The following is a 27,028-nucleotide window of genomic DNA, read 5'->3' on the forward strand; positions in this document are numbered from 1 at the left end:
ATATCATTGAACTAAATTAGTTTTCTGTTTTCTTGTGAAAACAGGTGGCATGAATAGGAGAACAAATTGAAATCAACGGAGAAGCCAGGAAATACTGATAATCCTTGTTTCTGGCTGATAGTTTGTTTGCTTGGCGAGAAAGACAGATCTTCAGAACTCCTCATATGTCACCACATGGTTACCAGCAGAATAAGTTTACAAAGGTTCAAAAGAATGCTCAGTCATAAATACTCATCTGATGGTTCCAATACAACTGATTTCCATTTGGGACAAAATCAAGTCCAGGAATATTCCAGAGGGCAGTGGATAATTTGGTGCTTCATGCTTCCAAAATGATATCACACTGTTTGGAAGTTCAGATGCAGAACATATCTGCTCTTGGATAATGGAATCTGCCTTTTGTCATAGAGTTATACATCATGGAAACAGGCCCTTAAGCCCAACTTGTCTGTACCAAACAAGTTGTCTAACTGAGCTAATCCTATTTGACTGCACCTGGCCCATATCTCTCTAATTTTTTCCTGTCTTTTAAATTTGCTAATTGTAGGCTAAATTCCTCAAAAGAAATAAAATCAAGCAAATGTGCACAGCTCTAGATATAGTCCAGCCTCCAATGGTTGAGTGGGAAGCAAGTTCTGAAGATGAAAGATAATCTGCAAAATATGATTAGAGAAAGAAACTGCTAGGTAGACCAAGTTTGTGAACAGGGAACTGTTGTTAACAATGTGAATTTTTGATAGTAATTTAAATAAAAGGGAAAAGATACAATAGGCATTAGAATACACTTGTGTAGAAACTAAACAGGACTAGCCGTGGAGTTACAAGAGCAGATCAGAGGCTAGGAATCCTCTGGCAAGTAAATCACCTCCTAAGTCCCCAAAGCTTTTCCACCATCAACAAATGTCAAGTCAGGAATGGAATGGAATGCTCTACACTTAACTGGATGAGTATGACTTCAACAATAATATAAAGGTTTGGTACCAACCAGGACATAGCAGCTGCCCGATAGGCATCCCATCAAGAACCAGTTATTCACTCCACTACCAATACACAGTAGCAGTAAAAGTTCATACAATCTACAGAATGCACTATGGCAGCTCATTGGACAATACATCCCAAACCAATAACCTCTGACTGCCAGAAGGACAACTGCAGTAAAAGCAAGGAAACATGACATCTGGAAGCCACACACCATCCTGACTTGTAAATATATTGCAGTTCCTTCACTGTCGCTGGGCCAGCTCACTAACACCTCTTCAAGGGCAATCAAGAATGGGCATTTAAATACTGGCTCAGCCTGTGAAGCTCATATCATTGAAATGAATAATAAATTAAAATAATGTGTTGTGATCTTATTATCAGGGCCCACTAGGAGATGAGCAGGAAAAATAAAAATGCCTTTTTACATAGCTGCGCGTGTAACTACTAAACCTTGAGTGTTATATTTAATTGATATTTAAGTATATTAACCAATAAATTATGATAGACAGACAGGAAATAGCTACTGTGTCTTTCCTTTACCCCTCTCTTCAACTTAAGCTCCTGAAGACATTGACTATACAATTATGACAGCAGCCCTGGGACAACAGAGAGATTGTTTAAATATGCTTTTAGGCCCATAAGGACAGTTGCCATTGCTGCACTCTCTAAGATGGACAAATGGTTTTGTTATCTGTAGGACACGTCACATTCTAATCAAAATTTCCTTTCCACCACAATGCAGTGGATGGGATGAAGGTGAAGGGAGAGCAACGTTTGGACAGCCAGCAATAAAGGAAGGTAATGCTAGGTTCTTCCCAAGGATCCCAAGATTCACTTGAGGCCACTTGCCTAGGGAATTAAATGGGACTAGCAACAGATAGCTGTTAATTGGATCTGGAACAAAAAACATCATGTTACCATCACGTCATTCTAATTTCTGACAACAAATATTTTTACCAACTGGAATTCTCACTGTTTCACCTTATCATTTAACACCAATTCATATTTCTCCCAGTTAGTGATACCTTGGGAATACTAAACAGTAAAATATCTGAACCAAGCAAGTAAATGTTGCAGCTACAAGAAAATATGAGGCAATCTTTTCTGAAGTGAGGGAACAAATTCCTTATTTCACAAACCCATTTGTTAAGAGTTTTGAGAAAGATGCTCTACAGCTGTAAAAAAAAAATATTTGACTCTACAAGTTTAGCTCCAATGGAATTGAAGACATCTCTCTCTCATTTAGAACACTTGTTCATTTTGGCAATAACCATCATGTGATACATTAATTTTTAAATCAAGAAATGAAACTACTTTCATGACATCATATTGTTAATAGTTGGATCAGATATTACATATTTAACTAAAAAAAAAGCTTACAAAAAGAATTACTGCAGCTTTATTTACCGGATTGTCAAGAACTCTGAGGAGGTTCTCATGACCTTCATTCTGAAACAGTCCTGTTCTGCTGTCTGCATCATTGGACATGGTTATTAGGGTCTGCAATGCCAAGTGCTGAATAACAGGATATTCAGAGTTCAAAAGGTTCAGAAGAGGAGTAATTTCAGTCATTTCAGCAAATGCAGAACGAGGTAAAACATCCTAAAATATATAATCAAATGTTAAATATTTATAAATGGATTTAAGCTTACAAAAAACACATTAGTCTTTTCCAGGTGTAAACATAACTCCTTAATAGTAATCATTAATCTTTATTATATTTAAGTGTTATTCAATGCCATATTACTTTATGGATTAATAAACCAAGAGCCTTGAATAATTATCAGGAAGTTGAATTTAGTTCCCCAGTCGTAATATGAATTTAAGTAAGCATGAACTGAAGATTAACACAAGAGTTTCTGTTGTATATCTAGAGTAACACACACATAGATGTTGTCTGACCCACTGAGTTCCTCCAGCAATTTTTATGTGTTTGTTACTATGGAATGAAGATAACAGCTTTATTCCACAATCATAAAATTAGTGGGCAAGTTTCTTGAGAGCTTGAAAACCTGAACAGAAGGTAGGCCTTTCACACAACAATATTGTGCCAATTTTTGAACATACTCCATGATCGATCTAATGCTTCCATTCCACATAGCCCTCCATTTTTCAATCATCCATGCATCTAAATGATTAATATATCTCCCTAATGTATCTACCTCTACCACCACTTCTAGCTGTGCTTTCCAGGCACTTACCACTCTGTGTAAAAAAAAACAACAAACAACTACCTCTGACATGCTCCCATAACTTCCAATCACCTTGAAATTATCATCTTGTATTAGCCATTTCCAGTCTGAGAAAAGGGCTGTTCATTCAATTGATGCTTCTTATCATACACAGCTCAATAAGGAAGGGAGTTGGGGGGAAAATTCAAGAAAATCTATGAATAAGCTAACTGATCAAAGTTTAAAATAAATATTATCAAAGTACATATACTATATGTCACTATATACCACCCTGAGATTCATTTTCTTGCGGGCAATCAGAGTAAATGCGAGAAATGCAACAGAATCAATGAAATATTGCACCCAAAACGACAGACAACAACCAAAGTCCAAAAAAAACCCTAAGAAACTGGGCAAATACAAAAAGGGAGAAAAAGAAAGAATAATAATAAATGAATAAGCAATATCAGAACAAGAGTCCTTGGAAATGAGTCCATAGGTTGTGGGAACAGTTTGGTGATGGAGTGAGTGAAATTATCCCTTCTGTTCAAGAGGCTGGTGGTTGAGGAATAATAGGTTCCTGAACTTGGTGCTGCAGTCCTGAGTCTCTTGTACATTCTTTCTTATAGCAGCAGTGAGAAGAGAGCTTGGCCTGGATGGTGGGGTTCCTTGATGATGGATACTGCTTTCCTGTGACAGCACTCTATATAGATGTGCTCAAATGTGGGGAGGACTTTAGAATGATGGACTGGGTCATACCACTACCCTTTCTAGGCTTATCTTTACAAGGTTTCCATACCAGGTTATGAAACAACCAGTCAATAAACTGTATCTTCTGCCAAATATCTACGAATCTTCACAAACTTCTAAGGAAGTAGAGGCACTGCTGTGCTTTCTTCATAATTTCACTTACAATCTGGGCTCCGGGCAGGTCCTCTGAAATGATAACACTGAAGAATTTAAAGTTGCTGACTTTTGATTCAGCATCTGATGAGGACTGGCCTGTGGACCTCCAGTTTCTTCCTCCTAAGGTCAATAATCAGCTCCTTGGTCTTGCTGACATTGAGTAAGAGGTTGTTGTTATAGCACCACTCAGCCTCATTTTCAACCTCCCTCCTATATGCTGACTTAACAGCACCTTAGATTCAGCCAACTGCAATGGTGTCATTGGCATTGTGCTTGTGTTGCAGGCTGCTTACAAACTGATCATCAATATATAATTTTTAAAAATCGTTCTTCACTACTGCATGTAACTCCAGGCCCCATAGCTATGTTGTTTTGATTCTTAACTGATCTTGAAATGGATTTGCTAAATTCTTAGTTATCCCAAACTACCATGAGAAAGAAGAATTTAAAAAGAAAATCAGACATACCCCAGCAACAGCTTGGGCACTGAATTCAGACACCATCAATGCACAATCACCCCAGCTAAAATTGTGAACATAATGGGTGAGCAATTCTGAGAAATTAACAACAAATCCCTGACTTTTACCATGGCCTTGGACAGGATTGTAGCAGACAGTATGCCCAAGTACTTAATTGGGGGAACGCAACTTATGATGCTATTAGGCAGGAACTTGGGAGCAACTTAGGAGCGCAATTTGGAAACAGATATAATCAGGGAAATGAACAACAGAACTGTGAGGTTATTTAGGGCATTCTTGCATGGGGTTCTGTATAGTTGTCCTATTGAGGCAGGGAAAGGATGGTAGGATGAAGGAACCATGATTCACAAGCTGTGGTACATCTGGTCAAGAGGAAGAAAGCAGCATATATAAGGTTTAGGAAGCAAGGATCAGACAGTTTTTGAGCATTATAAGGTAACCAGGAAGGAGCCTAAAAATAGGAGTGCTAGAAGAATTAAGGAATTAAGGAAAACTCCAAGGCATTCTACCTACTTGAACATAAAGAACAGGAGAATGACTAGAGTGAGGGTGGGACCTATCAGGCATAAAAGAGGAAACAATTGCTTGGAGTCAGAGGAGACAAGTAAAGGAGGTCCTTAGTGAACACTTTGCTTCAGTATTCGGTGGTGAGAAGGACTTGACGAACATGAGGACAGCGTAGAACAGGCTAATATGCTGGAACATGTCCTACAAGTTGATAAGGTAGTTATGAGACTTATGGTGTGTTGGCCTTCATTAGTTCAGGGATTGAGTTCAAGAACTGTGAGGTAACGTTGCAACTCCAAAATACTGGCTTGAACACAATTGGAAAACAGTATTGTGTTCAGTTCTGGTCACCTCATTATAGGAAGAATGTGGATGCTTTAGAGAGGGTGCACAGAATATTTACCAGGTTGTTGCTCAGAGTGGAGAGCATTTCTTATGAGGAAAGGCTGAGTGAGCTAGGGCTTTTCTCTTTGGAGTGAAGGAGGATAAGAGATGACATGATAGAGGTGTATAAAACAATGTGAGAAAGTGGACAACCAAAGTCTTTTTCCCTGGGGCAAAAATGACTACTTACAAGAGGAGATAATTTTAATGTGATTGGAGTAATATATAGGAGGGGATGTCAGAGATAGTTTTTTTTAAACCCAGATTATGGTGGGTTCATGGAACATGCTGCCAGGAGTGATGGTAGAAGCAGATGCATTAGTGACGTTTAAGAGACACTTTGATAGGCACATGAAAGGAAGAAAAATGAAGGCCATTGTGGGAGGGAAGTGTTAGATTGGTCCTGGATTAAGTTAAAAGGTTGGCACAACGTTGTGGACTGAAGGACCTGTACTGTGCTGTACTGTTCTACGTTCTATAATGGTAAATCAAAGAGTACAGGCAACCTACTGAGGAAGGAGTTTAAAAAGGGTATAGTAGACTGTGTTGGGATGTGTTAGATGATGCAAATTTAAGAGTAAATCAGCAGTTGAAGCAAGAGGTTACCAAAATAATAAAATGACAACACTAAATGCTCTATATCTGAATTCATGTCACATTCGATACAAAAGCTCTTTTATTTCATGATATATTTAACACAATGGAAAGGGCTGATTTAAGTTTATGGAACAGATAAATGAAGTCAAGTTATTTGTAGCTGTGTTATAGAAGCTCACTGAACAACAACCACTTGGTCAAATAGTATAAAGGAAGGAGCTTGACAAAAACTTGCAACAATAATCATGGTAGATTTTAATCTATGGAGACTGGGAAAAGCAGATTCAGCATAGTTTCGCAGAATGACATGTTCTGCAGCCAAGCAGACAGCAGGCTATACTGGACTTGGTAATGTGCACCCAGACTAGACTAATTAATTAATTACATCATTGTGAAATAGTCCTTGGGTGACACCAATCACACTATAATTGAATTTTGCATTCAGTTTGAAGGAAAAGAGACTCTAGACTAGCATTTTAATCTTTAAAAAGCGCAATGATGAGAATATGAAATCAAAACTAATTAAGGTGAACTGGCAAATTTGATTCACGTATTGGTCAATCAAAATGCATTATCCAACATTTATGGGGATGTTTCAGAATACACAGAATAGATATATTCCAAGAAGAAGAAAATTTCCAAATGAGGGACCAATCGTCTGTGGTTAATATGGTTAAAGAGAGCATTTAAAGAAAAAGTAAACAATTGCACAAAGAAGAGCAGCTGGTTGTAGTAATAAAAACAAAGAAAAAATGACTAAAGATTCATAATGAAGTAAAACAACTAAGTACAAGACAAAGCTAGAATGAAATGCCAAAAGGTATATACTTTCTCTAGATAGTTGAAAAACATTGGACCAATAGAAAGCAAATCAGGAGAATTAATAACGTACATTAAGAAGTCTGTAGATAAATGAAGCAATATAATTTGCATTGGTCTTCACCATACTAGCAGGAAGGAAAGAACACAAGAAAATTACAGTCACTGAGGTATTTACTGGAATTTAGGAAAGTGTTCAAGTTATGAGTTGACAAGTTCCCAAGTACCAAAGTTCAAGGGTTTTCAAATAAATTTCTACTGACTTACTTAATAAATCAGTTTCAATTTCTATTTCTCTTTCTACAGATACTGCTTGATCCACTGAATTTGCTCTGCATTTTCCTTGTACTGGTATTAAAAACACAGCAACACATACAGGCAAAAATCAATATTGTTCTGTAAATTCTGTCCAATTTATTTTCCAATTAAGTTCTTCACATGAGTAACATAAATACCTGTTATCCACATTTACTATGCAGAAGGACTTGGAAGCAAGGAAATTCTGGGAAGACAACACTGTTTTTGCTGGGGTCCAAGACAGAGACTTTTTAAAAAAAATCTTACCTAACTAAGCACAAGGTGCAGGAGACTGGATGGTGACTAATATTGTGCCTTTATTTAAGAAGGCCTGCAAGAACAAACTGGGAAACTACAAGCTGGTGACCCTAAAATCAGTGGTAGGTAAATTACTGGAGATTATTCTGAGGGAGAACTTCTATATGCATTTGGAAAGGTAAAGAGTGATTAGTGTGCCAGCATGGCTTTCTATGTAGGAAATCATATCTCACAAAATTGAATTATTTGAAGAGGTGATCAAGAAGATAGACGAGAACAGGGCATAGGTATTGTCACCATGGATTTTAGCAATGCTTTTGACAAGGCCCCACATGGTTGATTGGTTCACAAGGTGAAATTATATGGAATCCAGGGTAAGCCAACTAACTGGGTCCATATTTGGTTTGGTGGAAGGAAAGAGGGTGATAGGAAAGGATCAGGGCTTAGTTAAGTTTTTTCTCATTTACTGTATATTATTGATTTGGATGAAAATCTAAGTGACAGGATTATAAGGCTGCTGATGACACCAAAGTTGGTGGGGGGGGGGGGTGAACAATGAAGAAGGTTGTCTAAGAATAAACAGCAAGATCTAGTACAACTGGGGAAGTGGGCCAAGAAATACCAGATGGAAATCAACTCAGAAGTGTGAGGTGATGCACTTGAGAATTTAAACCAGGGTAGTTATCATGTAGTTAAAGGCAGATCCCTGGGGAGTGTTATGGAATAGCGGGATCTAGGTGACAGCAAGTACATAGTTTCCTGAAATCAACACAGGGTAGGCAAGGTAGTGAAAGCATGAGGCACGCTTGCAATTAATGGATGAGGCATTGATTAAAAGAGTTGGGACATCATGTTATAGCTGTGCAAAGCATTGGTAATACTGTATGCAGTTTTGGTCACTGTACTATACAAAGAATGTGATTAAGCTACAGTGGGTAAAAGAAAAAGATTTACATGGATGTTGCTGGAACAAGTGGTCATGACTTTTAAGGAGAGACTGGAAAAGGCTGGTACTGTTTATGTGGAGCAAAAAAGAGAAACCTTAGAGGTTTCTAAAATCATAAGGAGCATAGATCGGGTAGATGGTCATAGTTTATCCTCCCAGATTAGGACTCTAAAACCAGAAAGTATAGGTTTAAAGTGAAAGGGGGAAGATTTAAAAGGGACCCAAGAGGCAAGATTTTCACACAGGGGTGGGTACACTAAATGCAATGTGAGCGCATGTGGTAAAAACAGGTACAATTACAACAAGTAAAAAAAAGTTTAAAAAAAAATTCTTTTACAAGTTCAGGAAAGGTTTAGAGGGACATGGGCCCAATGCAGACAAATGGAACTCACTCAGGAAGGCACCATGATTGGCTTGTTTCCATGCTACATAAATTTTTGACTGTTATGCAGAGCTGGATTTAGTATACTTAAGATTTACTGAGACATTTAATAAATTGCCACATCATAAGTCATTGTAGAAAATAAGATCTCATGATTTAAGAAATAACATACTGATGTGGGATAAAAGGTTGGCTGGCTTGGGGAATATGCATAAATGAGATGCTTTCAGGTTGATCAGATACAACAAGTAGCATGACACTTGAGTAAAAAAATGGATGAAAGCACTAAAGGCATGCTTGTTAGTCCTGCTAATGATAAATCGATAGGTAAGAAGCAAACTGAAGATGACATTAGGAGGCTACAAAGAGGTATAGATACATTGAGTGGACAAAGCTCTTGTAAATGATGTATAATATAAAACATAAAATTGTTGATTTTAATCAGTAAAATTAAAATAGAGCTGAGTTGCAGAGAGATTTAGGTATCCTGGTCCATGACTTCATAAAATCTAATATGTAGATAGCACAAATAACTAGAAAAGGTAACAGAAATAATGTGTTTTATTGCAAGAGAGATTGAATGTAAAAGGATTTTGCCCTCTTATTTACAAAAGGATACAAATCCATTTAAAGTTCAGTGAATATATACTAGATCGGGTACTGCAATGGGAATGTTGTATTATAAGGTTGTAAGGTTGTATTATAAGGTTGAGGATGGTGAGTCTTTGGAACACAAAGGACAATGGAAGTAGACTAACTTGAGTATTTTTAACCGAGGGCTTGACATATATTCGGTGGGCAAGAGGACACAAGATTACACAGGGTAGGTGGGAAAGTGGAGCTGAGGTTTATTTTGTTTTTATTTATTTAAAGATACAGTGCAGAATGCGTCCTTTCAGCTCTTCAAGCCTCTGATTTTAACTTTAGCCTAATCACAGGACAATTTACAATGACCAATTAACCTACATCTTTAAACTGTGGCAGGAAACTCACATATTCCACGGGGAGGATGTAAAAATTTCTTACAGAGGACACCAGGATTGAACTCTGAACTTCACGTCCTGAGCTAACCACTACACCATCATGCTGTCCATCAGTTACGATCAGATCAGCCATAAATTTATTAAATAGCAGAGACTAAGTAGCCAACTTGTTCTCCTAATTCTTATCTTCATATGTTCACGTGGCATCTGCCAGAAGACCAGTAAACCAACTTTTAATGTAACCTCTTACCTTCTGCCCTATCTCTCCTAACTAGTGATTGTATTATCAGGTTCCCTGTCCCTGCCTTTTCCATTTTAAGCTCCTCCTATGATCCACTGTAACCTACATAGCAGTGTACTTTCATCTCCAAGGCACAGCAGTGAAAATATTAATTGATAGAAGCTCTCTAATTTCTTGGAAAAATGCAGTTCCAGTAACACTCAAAAATTCCAACATCCACAGCAAAGCAGTTATCAATTTATATAAACATTCATTTTAAACCTGCATTGGAGCAGCAAGGCCACACCATGTACCATCTACAAGATGAATTATTGCAAGTCACCAAGTGTTTTCAATCTGGCTCACAAACCCATAACATACATAACCTCGATCAAGAATAACAAGTATATGGGAAGATTAATACCTGCACATTACCTACCATCCTAACTTAGAATTACACTACCATCTTCTTTATAGGACAAGATTGTATATTTCTACAGTTGCAGACAAGACAGATGAGATATTAACAGAAAGTCCATGTTATCTCAGTGATGATATTATGTTTGAAATTTTGAGGCAGGAAATCAGAATAAAACTTAAATTTGTGGCTCGGTAGAATGCTTCAGTTCAGGTACCATCATACTCCAAGTGAAAGCAGGGTACAATATTAGAAATAAATAGTATGCCATACAATAGTGAATTTGAGACTATTAACTACCGTTTGTACAAACTAGGTTTCTTATGCATTATCTGCATAAAATGAATAAAATTGTTGCATTTTAAGCCTATATTTGAAAACTTAATAGAAACTGATAATTAATAAACCCATAATATTTCATAAATTAGTTGATTTCTGATTGCTTTTTTGAAACTACACTCAGCGTATGTTGCTCCTATAGCTCATCCACTTCACGGTTCAATATGTTGTGCATTCAGATTTACTCTTCTGTACATCACTAGTAACTCATGATTAATTGAGTTACTGTCACCTTTCTGTTACCTTGAACCACTCTGGCCATCCTCCTCTGACTTCTCTCATCAGCAAGGCAATTTCCCCCACACAACCACTGCTCAATAGAGGTTTTCTTGGGATTTTTTGCAGCATTTTCTGTAAACTCTAGAGACTATTGTGCATCAAAATCCCAGGGATCAGCAGATTCTGGGATACTCAAACCATCCCACCTTGCACCAACAATCATTCCAAGTTCAAGTTCAATTATCATTTAACCATATATGAATACAGCTTGATGAGACATTGTTCCTCTTACATAGCATACTTCACATAACACATATGGTTACAATTTCAGGAAAACATACAGTACGGTCCCCTGAATGACCTGACTGTAGATTTGATACAAGTTGTCCTGGTTCAGCTTGCTCTTCCTCCAAGCGAACAGCAGAGGGCAGCCACCCACCCGTGCAGATTGCAGTGTGCCCCTAAGAGGCTCTCCCACATCACCTGGGTGTCTCCCTTCTTGGACAACTGCCACAGGCAAGCCCAACACGTGGGCATAGTCCTTGCACAATTGAAGCGACGCAGCTCTCCTGCCATTGGACTTGCCAGTGAACAAGACTTGCAGTATTCTACATTACCAATATCCAACAGGGTCTTGTGATAACAATAAAAGCATCCAAGACAATCACTCACACTGCACAACACCCAATGGTACACTAGTCCAGGTGACAACATAACTATTGTATGGAACATGTCCAGCTCCTTCACTATCAAGCAACTTCCTGCTGGGACAGTCACGCAGGACTTGATGTTCTTAGTATCTGGCAGTGACTTGCAATATAAAAAAGACATACAAGATGAACAAATACACCTTTGATTGGACCTGGAGTGCCCACTGCATCCGAGCATGCTGCCTTCTTTCTGGAAAGCCATTTCCATGGTCAAGGTCATTTAGATAAAATTTTCTTCCCCATTCTGCTGTCTAAACAACAACTGAACCTCTCGACTATGTCTGCAAGCTTCTATGCACCAAGTTGCCTCCACATGAATGGAAGATTCGATATTTGCATTAGCAAACATGAGTACAGTTGTACCGAATAACTTGGCCATTGAACATATGTTTAGAACAAGAACCTTATTCAAAGTTGCATTTTCAAAATGATTTGATTTGTCAATTACACTTGATCAATTAAAAGGCTCAGTAATGCAGCATTAAGTCTCAGAATGTATGTCAATTACAAATAGAAAAACAGAGAAAGTACCTTAATTAAGTTTGAAATGCACTCAATGGAGTTCTTCTGAACATCAGGATCAGGACTTGAAAGAAGACTAATGAGTGGTTTCAACCCCCCTTTTTCATAAATTTCTACTTTACTCGTGAAATCGATAGACATGGAAGCTAGGCACAGTGTAGCAAGCTCGTGAACAACAACATCCTCTGTGATGAAGGGAAAAAAAACAAAATTCTCATAGTTTCTCTCTTCTCGTTTGTCTCCCATAATTCAAAGTGCTGCAATTAGTAAAAGATACAAAACATAAAAATTAGGGGAAAAAATAAGAACAGCAGTCATATGATGGTTTCTGCTAAAAGCAGTTAAAATTTCCTTCTGTTTGACTTCAAGATTTTAAACGCAGGTAAAATTGAAAATTGACTGCATTGGCTTTTAGGTCACCTTTCCACATAGCAATGCCTTTGGGTGAGGCAAAAAAAAATCTCACACCCATAATCCAAACTCAGGTTACCTGTGAATACTGGCAAGGGCATTGTCACAAGTTGAATTCTGGACTCAGAAAGAGTTATGTCAGGATTGGAGAAAGATAAATTTCCCATACAGAAACAAAGCAACAGCATCTAATATTTCAACCTCTAAAACTGATGTTAAATACAAGGGGCTTAATGTTGAGAAAAAAATTCTACTGGCAGTTTCCAAACAAGTTGAGGAGAAAACAGGCATAGATTTAAATACAAATGATCACCATGTTTGGGAGGGGGGTGGAATGAGGTTCACTGCAAAATGGTCCATATTCTGAAATTTGGCTAATAGAAACCATGTCATCTCTACGTGTACCAGGAAAAACAAGTTGAAAAAAAATCACATTTATTTATTCATTTACCCCTCCCCACCACACACACACACACACCCTCCCCCCCCCCCCGCTCCACATGAAGTACATGAGAATTTCTGGGTAATGATTTGTGAATTCTGTTAGGCAAATTTCAGTTACCTGAACACCCATAACACTGGAGTTACATGTACTGCTACAAGTTCTAAATTTAAGGATTTTGGGGATTTGAAGCTATTACAAGTTTTTTTTGGGGGGGGAGGAGAAATGTTGTTGCATGGCCAGAGTGGGCCGATGGATGGCCCATGTTACAGAATAGGGTATTAAGAGCATTACCATCAAATCTCAGGACCATAGTAATAAATTTATTTTATTGTTTATGAGCCTACTCCTGAAAAATCCAGATGTTGACTTTGTCACTGATTCCATCAGAAGAAATGTTTAATTTTATCTACCTGTCAAATCCTTTCAAATATGGAGAGGCCAAAATGGAATGAAGTACTCCCAACAACTGTCAGCTTGTTCTTATATTTATTATGTCTAAATTTTACAGTCTCATACTTGTTCATATTAATAGAGAATAGGGCACAAGTGAAAATTGAAACATTGAAAGTGAAAACAACTTTGGAGTAAGATTAGGTTTCCATGGCATCTGGTTGAACAAGACATTAAAGTTGCAAAATATCTGATTTAGACCTTAACAATGCACAATAATCAGTGGCAAGAGAGCAGAATTTTTGGCAGAGGCAAAAGATAATGAATAATGACCACCTAATAATTACCTGAAGAAATTAAGACTTAACTCATACAACAAAGAAACATAGTGAACCAAATTTCACACATTCTATACATCTGCTAGTCACATGAAAAACAGTAAGAAAATTATTGATTATCAGGTAATTAAATCCAATAAATACAGCAAATCCAGATATGAGATGAAAAAAAACTTTTTGTGAAAAGCTTTAGTAACAGAGCCCAAACTTCTCAACTCTTTCCCAGTATTTCAAATCTACTAAGTCATATTTCAAGTTACTCACATATTCATGACAAATATTTCTCGAAAATAGATGGATGGGAGGGGTATGAAGGGCAATGGCCCAGGTGCTGGGTGATGGGACTAGGCAGAATAATAGCTCAGCATGGACCTGATGGACCGAGAGGCCTCTTTCCCTGCTGTAGTTCTCACTCTCTATAAGAAATCTAACAAAAAAAAAGATTTACTAGAATAAATGCAAGAGATTCTGCAGATGCTGGAAATACAGACAAAAAGTGCTGGAGGAATTCAGCAGGTCAGGCAACTTCTATCGGAATGAATAAACAGTCAACGTTTCAGGTGAGACCCTTCATCAGGATATTGCCTGGATTAGAGGACATTAGTATGTGAAATAATGGACAGGCTGAGCTTGTTTTCCCAAAGGAAACTGAGAGGCACCTAGATAGAAATAAATAAAATTATGGAACCTCAGATACAATAGGCAAATTACTTTTCCAACTAAGAGTATTAAAATCTAGGAGAGAAAGGTTTAAGCTGAGAGGAAGGGGATCTGAGTAATAATGTTTGCTTTATTTTTGTTCTAATATGGGAAAATGGAATTTTTGTTGATAGGTTAAAAAGGTTAGCATGGACATGGTGGTTTGACGGGCCTGTTTCTGCACTGTGCTACTGCATGACTCTTGTACACGTCCTTCCACCAAAACACTAGAAAACCAGTTCCTTTGGTTACACTATTTGGCACAAGATGGAATATTTAATTCATTCCGTTTCTTTAGAAACCCACATACCAAGAAATCATTCTGGATGTAAATTCTGAGATCATGTAATTCATAATTGGTATTTTAGACTATTAACAAAGGGCAATTTACTTGCAAGGAAATCAACTCGGGTTGGTCAAACATGAGCATGTGGGGTGGGTGTACAAAATGGGCCACGTATGACAAAATTATCAGAATTCTTTGAGGATATAATGAGCAGTTGGATAAGGGGAAAGCAGTAAATGTAATGTCCCTGGATTTCATAAAGGCTTTCAACAGATGTCACATAACAGGTTATGTGTTTCCACAAAACAAGAGCTCAAGACATTTGAGCTTTAACATGGATAAGAAATGACTAAGAAAAAAAAGGGACATATGGCACACTCTTAGGCTAAAGAATATAGTGTCACAGAGATCAGTGAGTGTCAGGGATGTTAATAATACATATAAAAATAGCTTATTTTAAAAATAATTTAATATGTCTTAAAATCAGAATCAGGTTTATTATCACCGGCATGTAACGTGAAATTTGTTAACTTAGCAGCAGCAGTTCAACACAATACATAATCTAGCAGAGAGAGAGAAAAAAATAATAAATAAAACACAATAAACAAACAAGTAAAACAATTATGTATATTGAATAGGTTTAAATAAAAATGTGTAAAAACATAAATACTGTATATTGAAAAAAGTGAGGTAGTGTCCAAAGCTTCAATATCCATTTAGGAATCGAATGGCAGAGGGGAAGAAGCTGTTCCTGAATCGCTGAGTGTGTGCCTTCAGGCTTCTGTACCTCCTACCTGATGGTAACAGTGAGAAAAGGGCATGCCCTGGGTGCCGGAGGTCCTTAATAATGGACACTGCCAAAAGTCACTTATTTCATTAAAAGTGTATTAATTAATAACACCATCAGCCACAAATAGTTGTAGTAACTGTCAATGTGTTTTGTGTTAGCAAAGTAATAGGTGATTTAATAAAAGCAATCACTTGTATAGAACTCACTCTTCCATTAGAAAATGGTGGTAAGTGTCTACTTAGTTGTATAAGAGTAAGGGTGTATACAAATTCTTAGTATCAAAAACAGAATTTATTATTACCTTCAGGAGCTAGACATGTAATTATTGATGGTAGAAAATCCAACTGTCTCATTGATTTTCTAACTTCACCTGAAAAGCATCAACATTAAGAAAAACAACATGAAAATATGAAATAGAAATAGGAATTGGCCATTCCACCCCTTGGAAGTTGAGAGGGTATCATAAGACAGCCATGATCGAATGGCAGAGCAGATGCAATGGGTCAAATAACCTAATTCTGCTCCTATGTCTTATGTGTTAATTCAGTCAAGTCATTGAGTTGACCAGGACTGACAGAACTAGCATCAATCAAGTAAGGATAATGGCAAATCATACAAATTTCATTAAAAACTTTTTTGTATTCATAGCAAAGTTTTAAACTACTAGTAGGTAAGTATTTGCTCACTCATAAAGGGGAGTTATTTTCTACACCATGGAGATTTTGTGACTTAGGCTACATCCACACTAGACTGGATAATTTTGAAAACGCTGGTTTCGAGCGATAACGAAAAATAATAGGCATCCACACTATGCGTATTTGGAAATATTTCTATCCACACTGAAACAGAGATTTCGGTGAATCTCTTCCTCCTGCGCATGCATAGGACACATCTACTTACAACAAGTGACATGTTTGGTGTTGAATCTTGCCGTAAAAGTGCACGTTTGTGTAGTTACAGACTAGAAAAACTTAAAACGACAGACAGCAGTTGGCTATCATGCAGGAGAACTTAAAACTAAAAAAAACAAATACTGGAGCATACGGCGGCAGCAATCCGGGACAGATTGACCCGGCTGACGACGAACATTGAAAAACTGACCAACTCTGTTGCATTAATAAAGCACCTTGTTAAATGTATAAAACATGTCTGCATCAGTGTTATCTTGTATTTCCATAAAATGTTACATTAAGCTGTTACACATCTATTGTCAGAGCAGTACTTGCATAAATAGGTAAACCACCTTCATACCAGCAAGGACAGAAAACAGGGCAAAGTGAGTACAGTATATTTATTTATTCAGTAAGTTATGGGTCAAAGTATTTGTAGAGTACATTTCTAACTCTTCTGGTTTCAGTCTAGTTGCCATCTGTTCTGAAATTGTTAGGTTGCGTTCAGGAAAACAATGAAATAGCTCGCTGCCATCTGACAGCGTTTTCAGATTTCTCCGGTTACGCTGTCCACACTGATCTGCCCGAGCAGTGTTTTCAAAAATAATCCACCCTGGAAAGCATTTCTGAAAAGCTCCATTTTCGGGGGATGAAAACACCGTTTTAGTGTGGATGGAGGGTAAAAACGAAGAGAAAAAGCTTTGGTTATGGATTTATCTGGCATAGTGTGGAGGTAGCCTTAGGTCAGGATAGAAACAGTTTGCCTACAGCTACAGAAACATTAGCAAGAGAATGCTTGCAAAATGCAATCCTTTCTTAACAGTGTACAAAACTCAGCTTCACACATCTCTCCTAACACCATTGTTTCTAAAGGATGAGATTGTATCAATTTTTATGGGGACCTGCCATCCTCTGGGAGATCTATTTTGTACTGTAATGGTCAAGCATTAGCAGCGGCTATAAAAGTGACATTTATATTCAATGTTTTTGTTTCTGAGTACAACAGTGAAATAACTAACTTCCTAGTCAACTGCATAAAAGCAGCTGAGCTATTTGCTAATAGTGCCAATTATTTTACACTTCAATGTAATATGAGTATCTGGGTTTCAACTTTCACATGTTTTTCATAGATACAGAGTGTAAACAACTGAACACAAGGCTCTCTGCAACATAAAGGCAAAACACAGGACTATTTGTACAGAACATTCAGAAACATTGTTCTTTGGAGGTCTTGGGGCAAATGGAACCTTTGCATTTATATTATATGCAGAGTGCATTCTGTAAGTAATCTCCTAACACCCTGCATAGTGCTTGCAGGACATTTTGTCATTGGATTTCTGATCATTATTCTGCTCTTTTTCCGAACCTTACTTAGGAGACAACTATTCCTATTCTGATCTAAACCAATAAGTCCCTATTACGTTGTGCAAATCCTTTCCTAATTGCAGTTAAGATATCAAGAAGTACACTGAGTATGGATTGCCACTGTACATGCCTTTATTTCCATTAATCCCTAGTATGGAAAAGCCGACAATAAATAGTGGATACGGCCCAGACCGTCACCAGTAAAAACTCACCACACTGAGCGCATCTATAAAGTGCATTGTCACAGGAAAGCAGCTTCCATCATCAAGGATCCCCACCATCCAGGTCATGCTATCTTCTCGCTGCTGCCATCAGGATGGTGGTACGGGAGCCTCAGGACCCACACCACCAAGTTCAGGAGCAGTTACTACTCTTGAATAAGGCTGATAAGCCAGGGGGAATAACTTCAATTAATTTTACTTGCCCCATCTCTGAAGTGTTCCCACTGAACTCTATGCTCTCGATATTTATTGCTTATTTATGTATTATTAATATTATTGTTTATTTTTCCCCTTTTTGTATTTTCAGTTTGTTTTTTTTTTGGAAGTTGGTTGTTGTCTGCCCTGTTGGGTGTGGTCTTTCATTGATTGTATAATGTTTCTCATACTTACTGAGACTGCTTGCGAGAAAAGGAATCTCAGGAATGTATATGGTGACATATATATACTTCAATAATAAATTTACTTTGAACTTGGAAATCCAAAATTCTTTATCATATACTTCCCCAACCCCAAATTGCAATTCTAATTATCTACCCATTTAATCTATTACTGTGCTCCCTGTAGACTTCCAGTACGATAAGTTGCATTATCAAATTGCATTGCATAATTCAAAGTATTGGTACTTCTTTATCAATAATAATTTTTCGTGAAACTGCCTTCTCTTTTTGTCAACTCATGTTTTGGCTGCATTCATTTCTCTGACTTCAAACAAATCTCCAATATCTCCTCCTAGTGCGTCCAAGCATATCAATTTTCTTTTGATATCAAATTCTGCTCAATTTGAAGTGGATAAACTTCTGTTCATCAAGTAAGGCCCGCTGTTGATCACAAAGTTTGGAGTTATAAAAGTGACATTATACTTCTCTTTTACCCTTTTCAGTCTTGGGCTTTGACTCTTATTTTGCAAAAGATTACCACTCATTATATATACTTACTGTGAGTGGACATCACCCCAAATGCCATAGTAGCATACTTGTGGATTTGTTTATCTTCATGAGCTATTAATTTAGCCAATTTTGGAATTGCTCCAAGTCCAAGCAGGTTTAATTGGTTTTCATCTCCTATGACAAAAAATACACCAACTTCAGCCATAAATCTTTTCAGTAAGGCCTCAACTATGAAAGTTATGAACAACTCAATTTTACCAATTTAAAATGACCTCAAACTCTGGATGAGGCCCACAACTTCCATATGATGTCTGCAGTTCTCATTCCCATAAACTGACCTACCCAGCAACTGAATGAGTAATTTTGCTCACAGCAAATCCCCGAATGCCCACAATATATGGACAACATAATAGTATATTCTATGCCCAACTCACGAAAATCTATGGAACCTCTGAAAGATGATGAAGTGACATGCCAGTATGGCTGTCTGTTAAACCAGGTAAAGATTTTCTATGGCACGGATATTCTGAAACATTCAAAAACTATACAAAATTAAATAAAGTCAAAAGTTTGCTATTTATAAAATTAACAATAAACACACTTCAAAAATTTTAAATGAAACGTTCTCAATTAAGATACCCAAACTAGAGAAAGTACTTGAGTTTCATTCCATAAAAAACACTGCAAAAATAACATACTGTAGCGGTGTGCTACATGCAGCGCTAAAATTACGACACGGAGTCGGTAACTGCAGTCTAAGGAAAAACTTTATTCGAAATCCTCAGCCTCACTTTTAAGCCTCCCTCAACCTGCCCCCCGTGGCGCAGAGGCTCCAAAGCTCTGTGCTCGCAAACCCCCATAGGCTATCTCCCTTAGCCGGAAAGCTGGCTAATTGTGAACCGGTTCAGATGTGCCAGGAAATGGGTCGCCACATAACCCCCCACCCCCCCCCAGAACCGGCGATACACCCCCCAATGTCCACAGTCTGGGCCGGAACCTGCTTGGGAGGTCGGCCTCTGCGCCGAGGTGCCGGAAACTCGACTGGTTGTGCCAGGTACACATGGGCCGGTTTGAGTTGGTCCACCGTGAAAACCTCCTCTTTCCCCCCAACGTCCAGCACAAACGTGGACCCGTTGTTCCGGAGCACCATAAACGGCCCCTCGTATGGCCACTGCTGCGGTGGCCGATGCCCGCCCCTTCGTACAAACACAAACTTACAGTTCTGCAGGTCTTTGGGTACGCAGGTCGGGTTCCGCCCGTGCTGTGAAGTGGGTATGGGGGCCAGGTTACTGAGCTTCTCGCGTAGTCTGCCCAGGACTGCTGCGGGATCTTCCTCTTGCCCCCGTGGGGCTGGTAGGAACTCCCCGGGGACGACCAGGGGCGCGCCGTATACCAACTCGGCCAATGAGGCATGCAGGTCGTCCTTGGGTCCTGTGCGGATGCCGAGTAGGACCCAGGGAAGCTCGTCCGCCCAGTTGGCTCCTCGCAGGTGGGCCATGAGGGCCGACTTCAGGTGACGGTGGAAACGCTCCACTAGCCCTTTCGACTGTGGGTGGTAGGCAGTTGTGTGGTGCAGCTGAGTCCCCAAAAGGCTGGCCATAGCTGAGCACAGGCTGGAGGTGAACTGGGCGCCTCTGTCGGAGGTAATGTGGGCCGGTACATCAAAGCAAAATATCCAGGTGGTGATCAGGGCTCAGGCGCAAGATTCGGAGATGGTGGCAGTGAGCGGGACCGCCTCTGGCCATCTTGTGAACCGGTCCACGATAGTCAGGAGGTGCCGCGCTCCGCACGACACTGGCAGGGGGCCCACGATATCCACATGAATGTGGTCGAAACGCTGGTGGGCGGGATGGAACTGCTGCGGTGGGGCTTTGCTGTGCCGCTGCACCTTGGCCGTCTGGCAGTGCATGCACGTTTTGGCCCATTCACTGACCTGTTTGCGGAATCCGTGCCAAACGAACCTGCTGGAAACCATCCGGACAGTCGTCCGGATGGAGGGATGCGCCAAGTTATGAATGGAGTCGAAAACACGGTGCCGCCAGGCTGTCGGGACGACGGGACGGGGCTGGCCGGTGGCGACGTCACAGAGTAGGGTCCTCTCACCCAGGCCTACGGGGAGGTCCTGGAGCTGCAAACCGGAGACTGTGGTTCTGTAACTCGGAATCTCCTCATCTGCCTGCTGTGCCTCTGCCAGTGCCTCAAAGTCTACCCTTTGGGAAAAGGCATGAATGGTAGGGCGAGAGAGTGCATCCGCCACGACATTGTCCTTACCCGAGACGTGCCGGACATCCGTCGTGTATTCAGAGATGTAGGACAGGTGGCATTGCTGCCGGGACGACCAGGGGTCGGACGCTTTCGTAAACGCAAAGGTAAGCAGTTTGTGGTCCGTGAACACGGTGAAGGGCGGACCTTCTAGGAAGTACCTGAAATGCCGGATTGCCAGGTAGAGCGCCAACAGTTCCCGGTCGAAAGCACTGTACTTGAGCTCGGGTGGCCGCAGGTGTTTGCTGAAAAACGCCAGGGGTTGCCAGCGACCTGCGATGAGTTGCTCCAGCACCCCACCGACTGCTGTGTTAGATGCGTCCACTGTGAGGGCGGTAGGGGCGTCCATTCTGGGATGTACTAGCATTGCGGCGTTCGCCAAAGCTTCCTTCGTTTGAACGAAAGCGGTGGCGGACTCCTCGTCCCAGGTAATGTCCTCGCTCGGACCCGACATCAGGGCGAACAGGGGGCGCATGATCCGGGCAGCTGAAGGGAGGAAGCGGTGGTAGAAATTGACCATACCTACGAATTCCTGAAGGCCTTTGATCGTGGTGGGTCGAGGGAAGTGGCGGACCGCATCTACCTTAGCGGGCAGAGGGGTTGCCCCGTCTTTAGTAATCCTGTGGCCCAGGAAGTCAATGGTATCGAGTCCGAACTGGCATTTGGCAGGGTTGATTGTAAGACCATACTCACTCAGTCGGGCGTAGAGTTGACGGAGGTGGGACAGATGCTCCTGACGACTGCTGCTGGCTATGAGGATGTCATCCAAATAGATGAATGCGAAGTCCAGGTCCCGTCCCACCGCGTCTATTAACCGATGGAACGTCTGTGCGGCATTCTTCAGGCCGAACGGCATGCGGAGGAACTCGAAAAGGCCAAACGGGGTGATGAGAGCCGTTTTGGGGATGTCGTCAGGTTGCATCGGGATTTGATGGTACCCTCGGACGAGGTCTACCTTGGAGAAGATCCGTGCGCCGTGCAGGTTTGCTGCAAAGTCCTAAATGTGCAGCACAGGGTAGCAGTCCGGTGTGGTAGCCTCGTTCAGCCTTCGGTAGTCGCTGCACGGTCTCCACCCTCCCGTCGCTTTGGGCACCATGTGCAGGGGGGAGGCCCATGGGCTGTCAGACCGCCGGATGATCCCCAATTCCTCCATCCTCTAGAGCTCCTCCTTCGCCAGTTGGAGCTTGCCCGGGGGAAGCCGCCGAGTGCGGGCGTGGAGGGGTGGTCCCTGGGTCGGGATGTGGTGCTGTATGCCGTGTCGGGGCATGGCCGCTGTGAACTGCGGTGCCAGAACCGATGGGAAATCCGCCAGGACCCTGGTGAAGTCGTTGTCGGACAGCGTGATGGAGCCGAGGTGAGGGGCTGGCAACTGGGCTGCACCCAGGGAGAACGTCTGAAAGGTCTCGGCGTGTACCAGTCTCTTTCTGGGCAGGTCGACCAGTAGGCTGTGAGCCCGCAAAAAATCCGCACCCAGAAGCGGTTGGGCTACGACGGCCAGTGTAATGTCTCACGTGAACTGGCTGGAGCCAAACTGTAGCTGCGCCTGACGGGTGCCATAGGTCCTTACTGTGCTGCCGTTCACGGCCCTCAGGGGGGGCCCCGGTGCCCCGCTGCGGGTGTCGTAACTCGTCGGAGGTAAAACGCTGATCTTGGCACCAATGTCGACAAAAGCCAGCGTCCCGACCTTCTGTCCCACACATACAGGAGGCTATCCCGATGGCCAGCCGCCGTAGCCATCAGCGGCGGCTGGCCCTGGCCTTTCCCAGGAACTTGCAGGGCGGGCGACAACGGCGGGCTTCTGCGCCCCACCGCTGGTGGTAGAAGCACCAGTGTTCATTGGGCCGGGGGTTGGCAGGCTCTGCGGCCGGGCCTGGACTGGTTTGCTGCTGGGAGCGTGGCTGGGAGATCTGTGCGATGGACGCCCCGCTCACCTTTTTGGCGTTCCACAGCAAGTCCGCCCGGGCTGCCACCTTCCGGGGGTCACTGAAATCCGCGTCGGACAGCAGCAGGCGTATGTCCTCGGGCAGCTGCTCCAGGAATGCCTGCTCAAACATGAGGCAGGGTGTGTGTCCGTCGGCCAGAGACAACATCTCATTCATTAAAGCCGAAGGAGGTCTGTCGCCCAAGCCATCCAGGTGCAGTAAACAGGCAGCCCGCTCGCGCCGTGAGAGTCCGAAAGTCCTGAGGAGCTGGGCTTTGAATTCCGTGTACTTGCCATCTGCCGGGGGGTGACTGTATGAACTCCGCGACCTGGGCCGCTGTGTCCTGGTCGAGGGAGCTCACCATGTAGTAGTAGCGGGTGTCTTCTGAGGTGATCTGGCGAACGTGGAATTGGCTTCGGCTTGCTGGAACCATAGGTTCGGTCGGTGTGTCCAGAAACCCGGCAGTTTCAACGAAACTGCATGAACAGAGGCCGCGTCAGTCATTTCTGGTCCAAAAATTGTTTGGACCGTCGGGGTCACCAATTGTAGCGGTGTGCTACATGCAGCGCTAAAATTACGACGGAGTCGGTAACTGCAGTCTCAGGAAAAACTTTATTCGAAATCCTCAGCCTCACTTTTAAGCCTCCCTCAACCTGCCCCCCGTGGCGCAGAGGCTCCAAAGCTCTGTGCTCGCAAACCCCCGTAGGCTATCTCCCTTAGCCGGAAAGCTGGCTAATTGTGAGCCAGTTCGGATGTGCCAGGAAATGGGTCGCCACAATACCACGATAAACCAGGTATTCAAAATGGTAAGAAAACAAATGAGAGAAATATCAATTAAAATAAACTCACCTTTTTCTGCAAATTTGTATATAGCTTCACAGGCTTTAAGCAAGATTTCATCCTCTGGTGAATCCAGCATAAGTACCACTGTCTGTAGATTTTTGCTCTCAATAATAAGTGAATTAAAGTGCTGAAGAGAGAAAGTACATTTTTTGTATATTTTAATATTCAGCATTTAAAGCAAATATATATCTTGCTGGAACATTATCATCAATCAATATCATAATAATAATAAAACTGACATTCAAAGCATATGTTTGAAGAAAATGCTGGTTTAGCTGCTACATATGTTGAAATTATGGAAAGGTAACATTTAGAGACTGTATCCTGCGAATTTAACAAATAAATGTGTCTAAAGTAGAATTCTTGAGCAAATATTTAATCTAAAATCCATTGTTGCTCTGAGATAACACTGACTCCTTTAGAATTTTTATAACAATTTTCAAGACCTTTGAAGTTTTTAACTGAATCTTGGTCTTTCATTTTATATCAAACCAAAACAGAGAATGAAATATTTTGTTCTGTTTTCTGCACAGACATTGAAATATAGCTGCATTTGTACATTTAAAGTAAATTACTTTGCCAACAGGAAATATAAAATTAAATATTTGCAATTTAAAAATTTACTCAATTTAAACATATTTATGTTTTGATAATGTAAACAGCATTAAGGCCCATATTTGAAGAGAAAGCCAACTTAAAAATATGCAGCTTGCAACTAGGCATTTTGGAGTCTGTTCTTGGATTGAAGATATATTTAAAACAAGCATCCTTAGCTGGAAATCCTCAGAAAATGCAAACACTCAGTCATGATGATAAAACCTTTCGCACTCACTTTGAAAGGTATATCCTCTCGTATCTGACATTTCCACCCTTGGGAAAAGACACTGTTAATGCTTCTATAACAATCCAAACTGGTTCTACCTCTCCTAATAATCCCTAATCCAGGCAACATCCTGGTGCACCTCTTCTGAGCCCACTCTAAAACTTGTGTGCTCTCTCTGCGATATGATGACAAGAAATGGACACAATACACCAAATAAAAGCTAAAGACAGTTTTATGTAGCTGCAATGTAACACTCCAACCTCTATACACAGCACTGCAACAGAATGTTCTGTAGTCTTTCTTTATTACCTGATCTACTTGCATTGCTACTTTGGAGGAACAATGGACTTGCACCCCATAATCCCTCTATACTTCACTCTCCTAAATGTCCTGTCATGTGCTGTATACTTTTCTCTTACATTTGACCTACCAAAGTCCAACACCTCACACTTTCCCAGGTTAAACTCCATCTGCCATTTCTCTGCCCACATTTTCAATGGTCTACGTCCTCTGACAACCTTCCTCACTATCCAGAATTCTGCCAATTTTAATGTTGTCTGCAAACTTACTAATCAGCACACTTAAAAGTCCCAAATCAGAAGCTAGGAAATTGTAGCACAGTGAGTCTGACATCAGTTGTGGGAAAGTTATTGGGAGGTATTCTAATTATTTAGATAAACATGGGCTGATTAGGGAGAGTCAGCAGGGCTTTGTGTGTGGTAGGTCATGTCTAACCAATTTTGTACTATGTCAAGCCACACAGTCATGTGCACATAGAGACTAGAGCAGTGGGCTAAGCACACACCCGAGCTGTGCCAGTGTTGATCATCTGCGAGGAGGATATGTTATCACCAGTTCGCTCAGATTGTGGTCTTCTGGTTAGGAAGTTGAGACTACAATTGCAGAGAGAGGTACAGAGGCCCAGGTTCTGCAACTTCTCAATCAGGATTGTGGGAATGATGGTATTAAATGTTGAGCTTTAGTCGATGAACAGTATCCTGACATAGGTGTTCATGTTGCCCAGGTGGTCTAAAGCTATGTGGAGAGCCATTGAGATTGCATCTGCCATTGACCTATTATGGCGATAGGCAAAATGCAATGGGTCCAGGTCTTTGCTGAGGCAGGAGTTCAGTCTAGTCGTGACAAACCTCTCAAAGCATTTCAACACTGTCGATGTGAGTGCTACCAGGCGATAGTCATGAAGGCGGCTCACATTATTCTTTATCGGCACTGGTATAATTGTTGCCTTTTTGAAGCAAGTGGGAACTTCCACCCATAGCAGTGAGAGGTTGAAAATGTCCTTGAATACTCCTGCTAGTTGGTTGGCACAGGTTTTCAGAGCCTTACCAGGTACTCTATTGGGACTTTCCCCCTTGCAAGGATTCACTCACTTTAAAGACGGCCTAACTTTGGCCTCTGAGACAGAGATCCCAGGGTTATCAGGTGCAGTTGGGATCTTCACAGCTGTAGTTGTGTTCTCCCTTTCAAAATGGGCATAGAAGGCATTGAGTTTATCCGGTAGTGAAGTATCGCTGCCATTCATGCTATTGGGTTTCGCTTCGTCTTGCAAACTCTGCCAGAGTTGCTGAGCATCTGATGTTGCCTCCAACTTCATTCAAAATTGTCTCTTCGCCCTTGAAATAGCTCTCTGCAAATCATACCTAGTTTTCTGATACAGGCCTGGGTCACCAGACTTGAATGCCACAGACCTAGCCTTCAGCAGACGACATACCTCCTGGTTCATCCACGGCTTCTGGTTTGGGATTGTACCATAAGTCTTTGTAGGCATGCACTCATCCACACAGGTTTTAATGAAATCAGTAACAATTGCAGCATACTCATCCAAGTTTGAAGATGAATCCCTGAATACAGTCCAATCCACCAACTCAAAGCAGTCCTGTAGGCGCTACTGTGTTTCCCTTGTCCATACCTTCTTGGCCTCACTTCTGGTGCTGCAGTCTTCAGTCTCTGCTTACACTCAGGGAGCATAAGTACATATAAGGTAGAAGTACCAGCCAGGTGAATCTATCTGATTTGGCATCCTAGCTGAGATCATCAATTTTATTCACCAGAGACTGCATGCTTGCCAGCAAGATAGTCGGTATAGGGAATTTAAAATCCCGTTTCCTTAAACACACTTGCTTCCTCTCTACACCCGTGCTTCCTCCGAGGTATCCTACATGGGCACTTCCAACCACAATCAGTGTTGTTTCTGTCAGTTTTTAGCAACGATAGTTTGTTTAAATGCATTAAGACATCTTTGGTGACCGTACTGACCTTGGAAGCAGTTGTACTTTTTAGCTGTAACAAGCTGAAAT

The 27,028-nt window shown here is 41.2% G+C and overlaps 1 protein-coding gene across 4 annotated transcripts in view; it reads right to left on the reverse strand.

Moving 5' to 3' along the window:
- The window catches only part of armc3 (armadillo repeat containing 3), an 86,547-nt gene that overhangs the window by 38,680 nt on the left and 20,839 nt on the right, over positions 1 to 27,028 (reverse strand). The window contains exons 3-7 of one of the 4 annotated variants that reach the window (XM_059972087.1): positions 23,894 to 24,014; positions 18,909 to 19,034; positions 15,799 to 15,867; positions 12,148 to 12,323; positions 2,389 to 2,583 (exon numbers count right to left, since the gene is read on the reverse strand). In XM_059972087.1, the coding sequence (XP_059828070.1) occupies positions 2,389 to 2,583; positions 12,148 to 12,323; positions 15,799 to 15,867; positions 18,909 to 19,034; positions 23,894 to 24,014 (687 nt within the window). Of the gene's footprint in view, positions 1 to 2,388; positions 2,584 to 12,147; positions 12,396 to 15,798; positions 15,868 to 18,908; positions 19,035 to 23,893; positions 24,015 to 27,028 lie in introns of those variants that run through there. The other 3 variants (XM_059972088.1, XM_059972089.1, XM_059972090.1) reach the window with 3 other exon arrangements.

This window comes from Hypanus sabinus, chromosome 6 (assembly GCF_030144855.1).
Source record: "Hypanus sabinus isolate sHypSab1 chromosome 6, sHypSab1.hap1, whole genome shotgun sequence".
Classification (NCBI taxonomy): domain Eukaryota; kingdom Metazoa; phylum Chordata; class Chondrichthyes; order Myliobatiformes; family Dasyatidae; genus Hypanus; species Hypanus sabinus.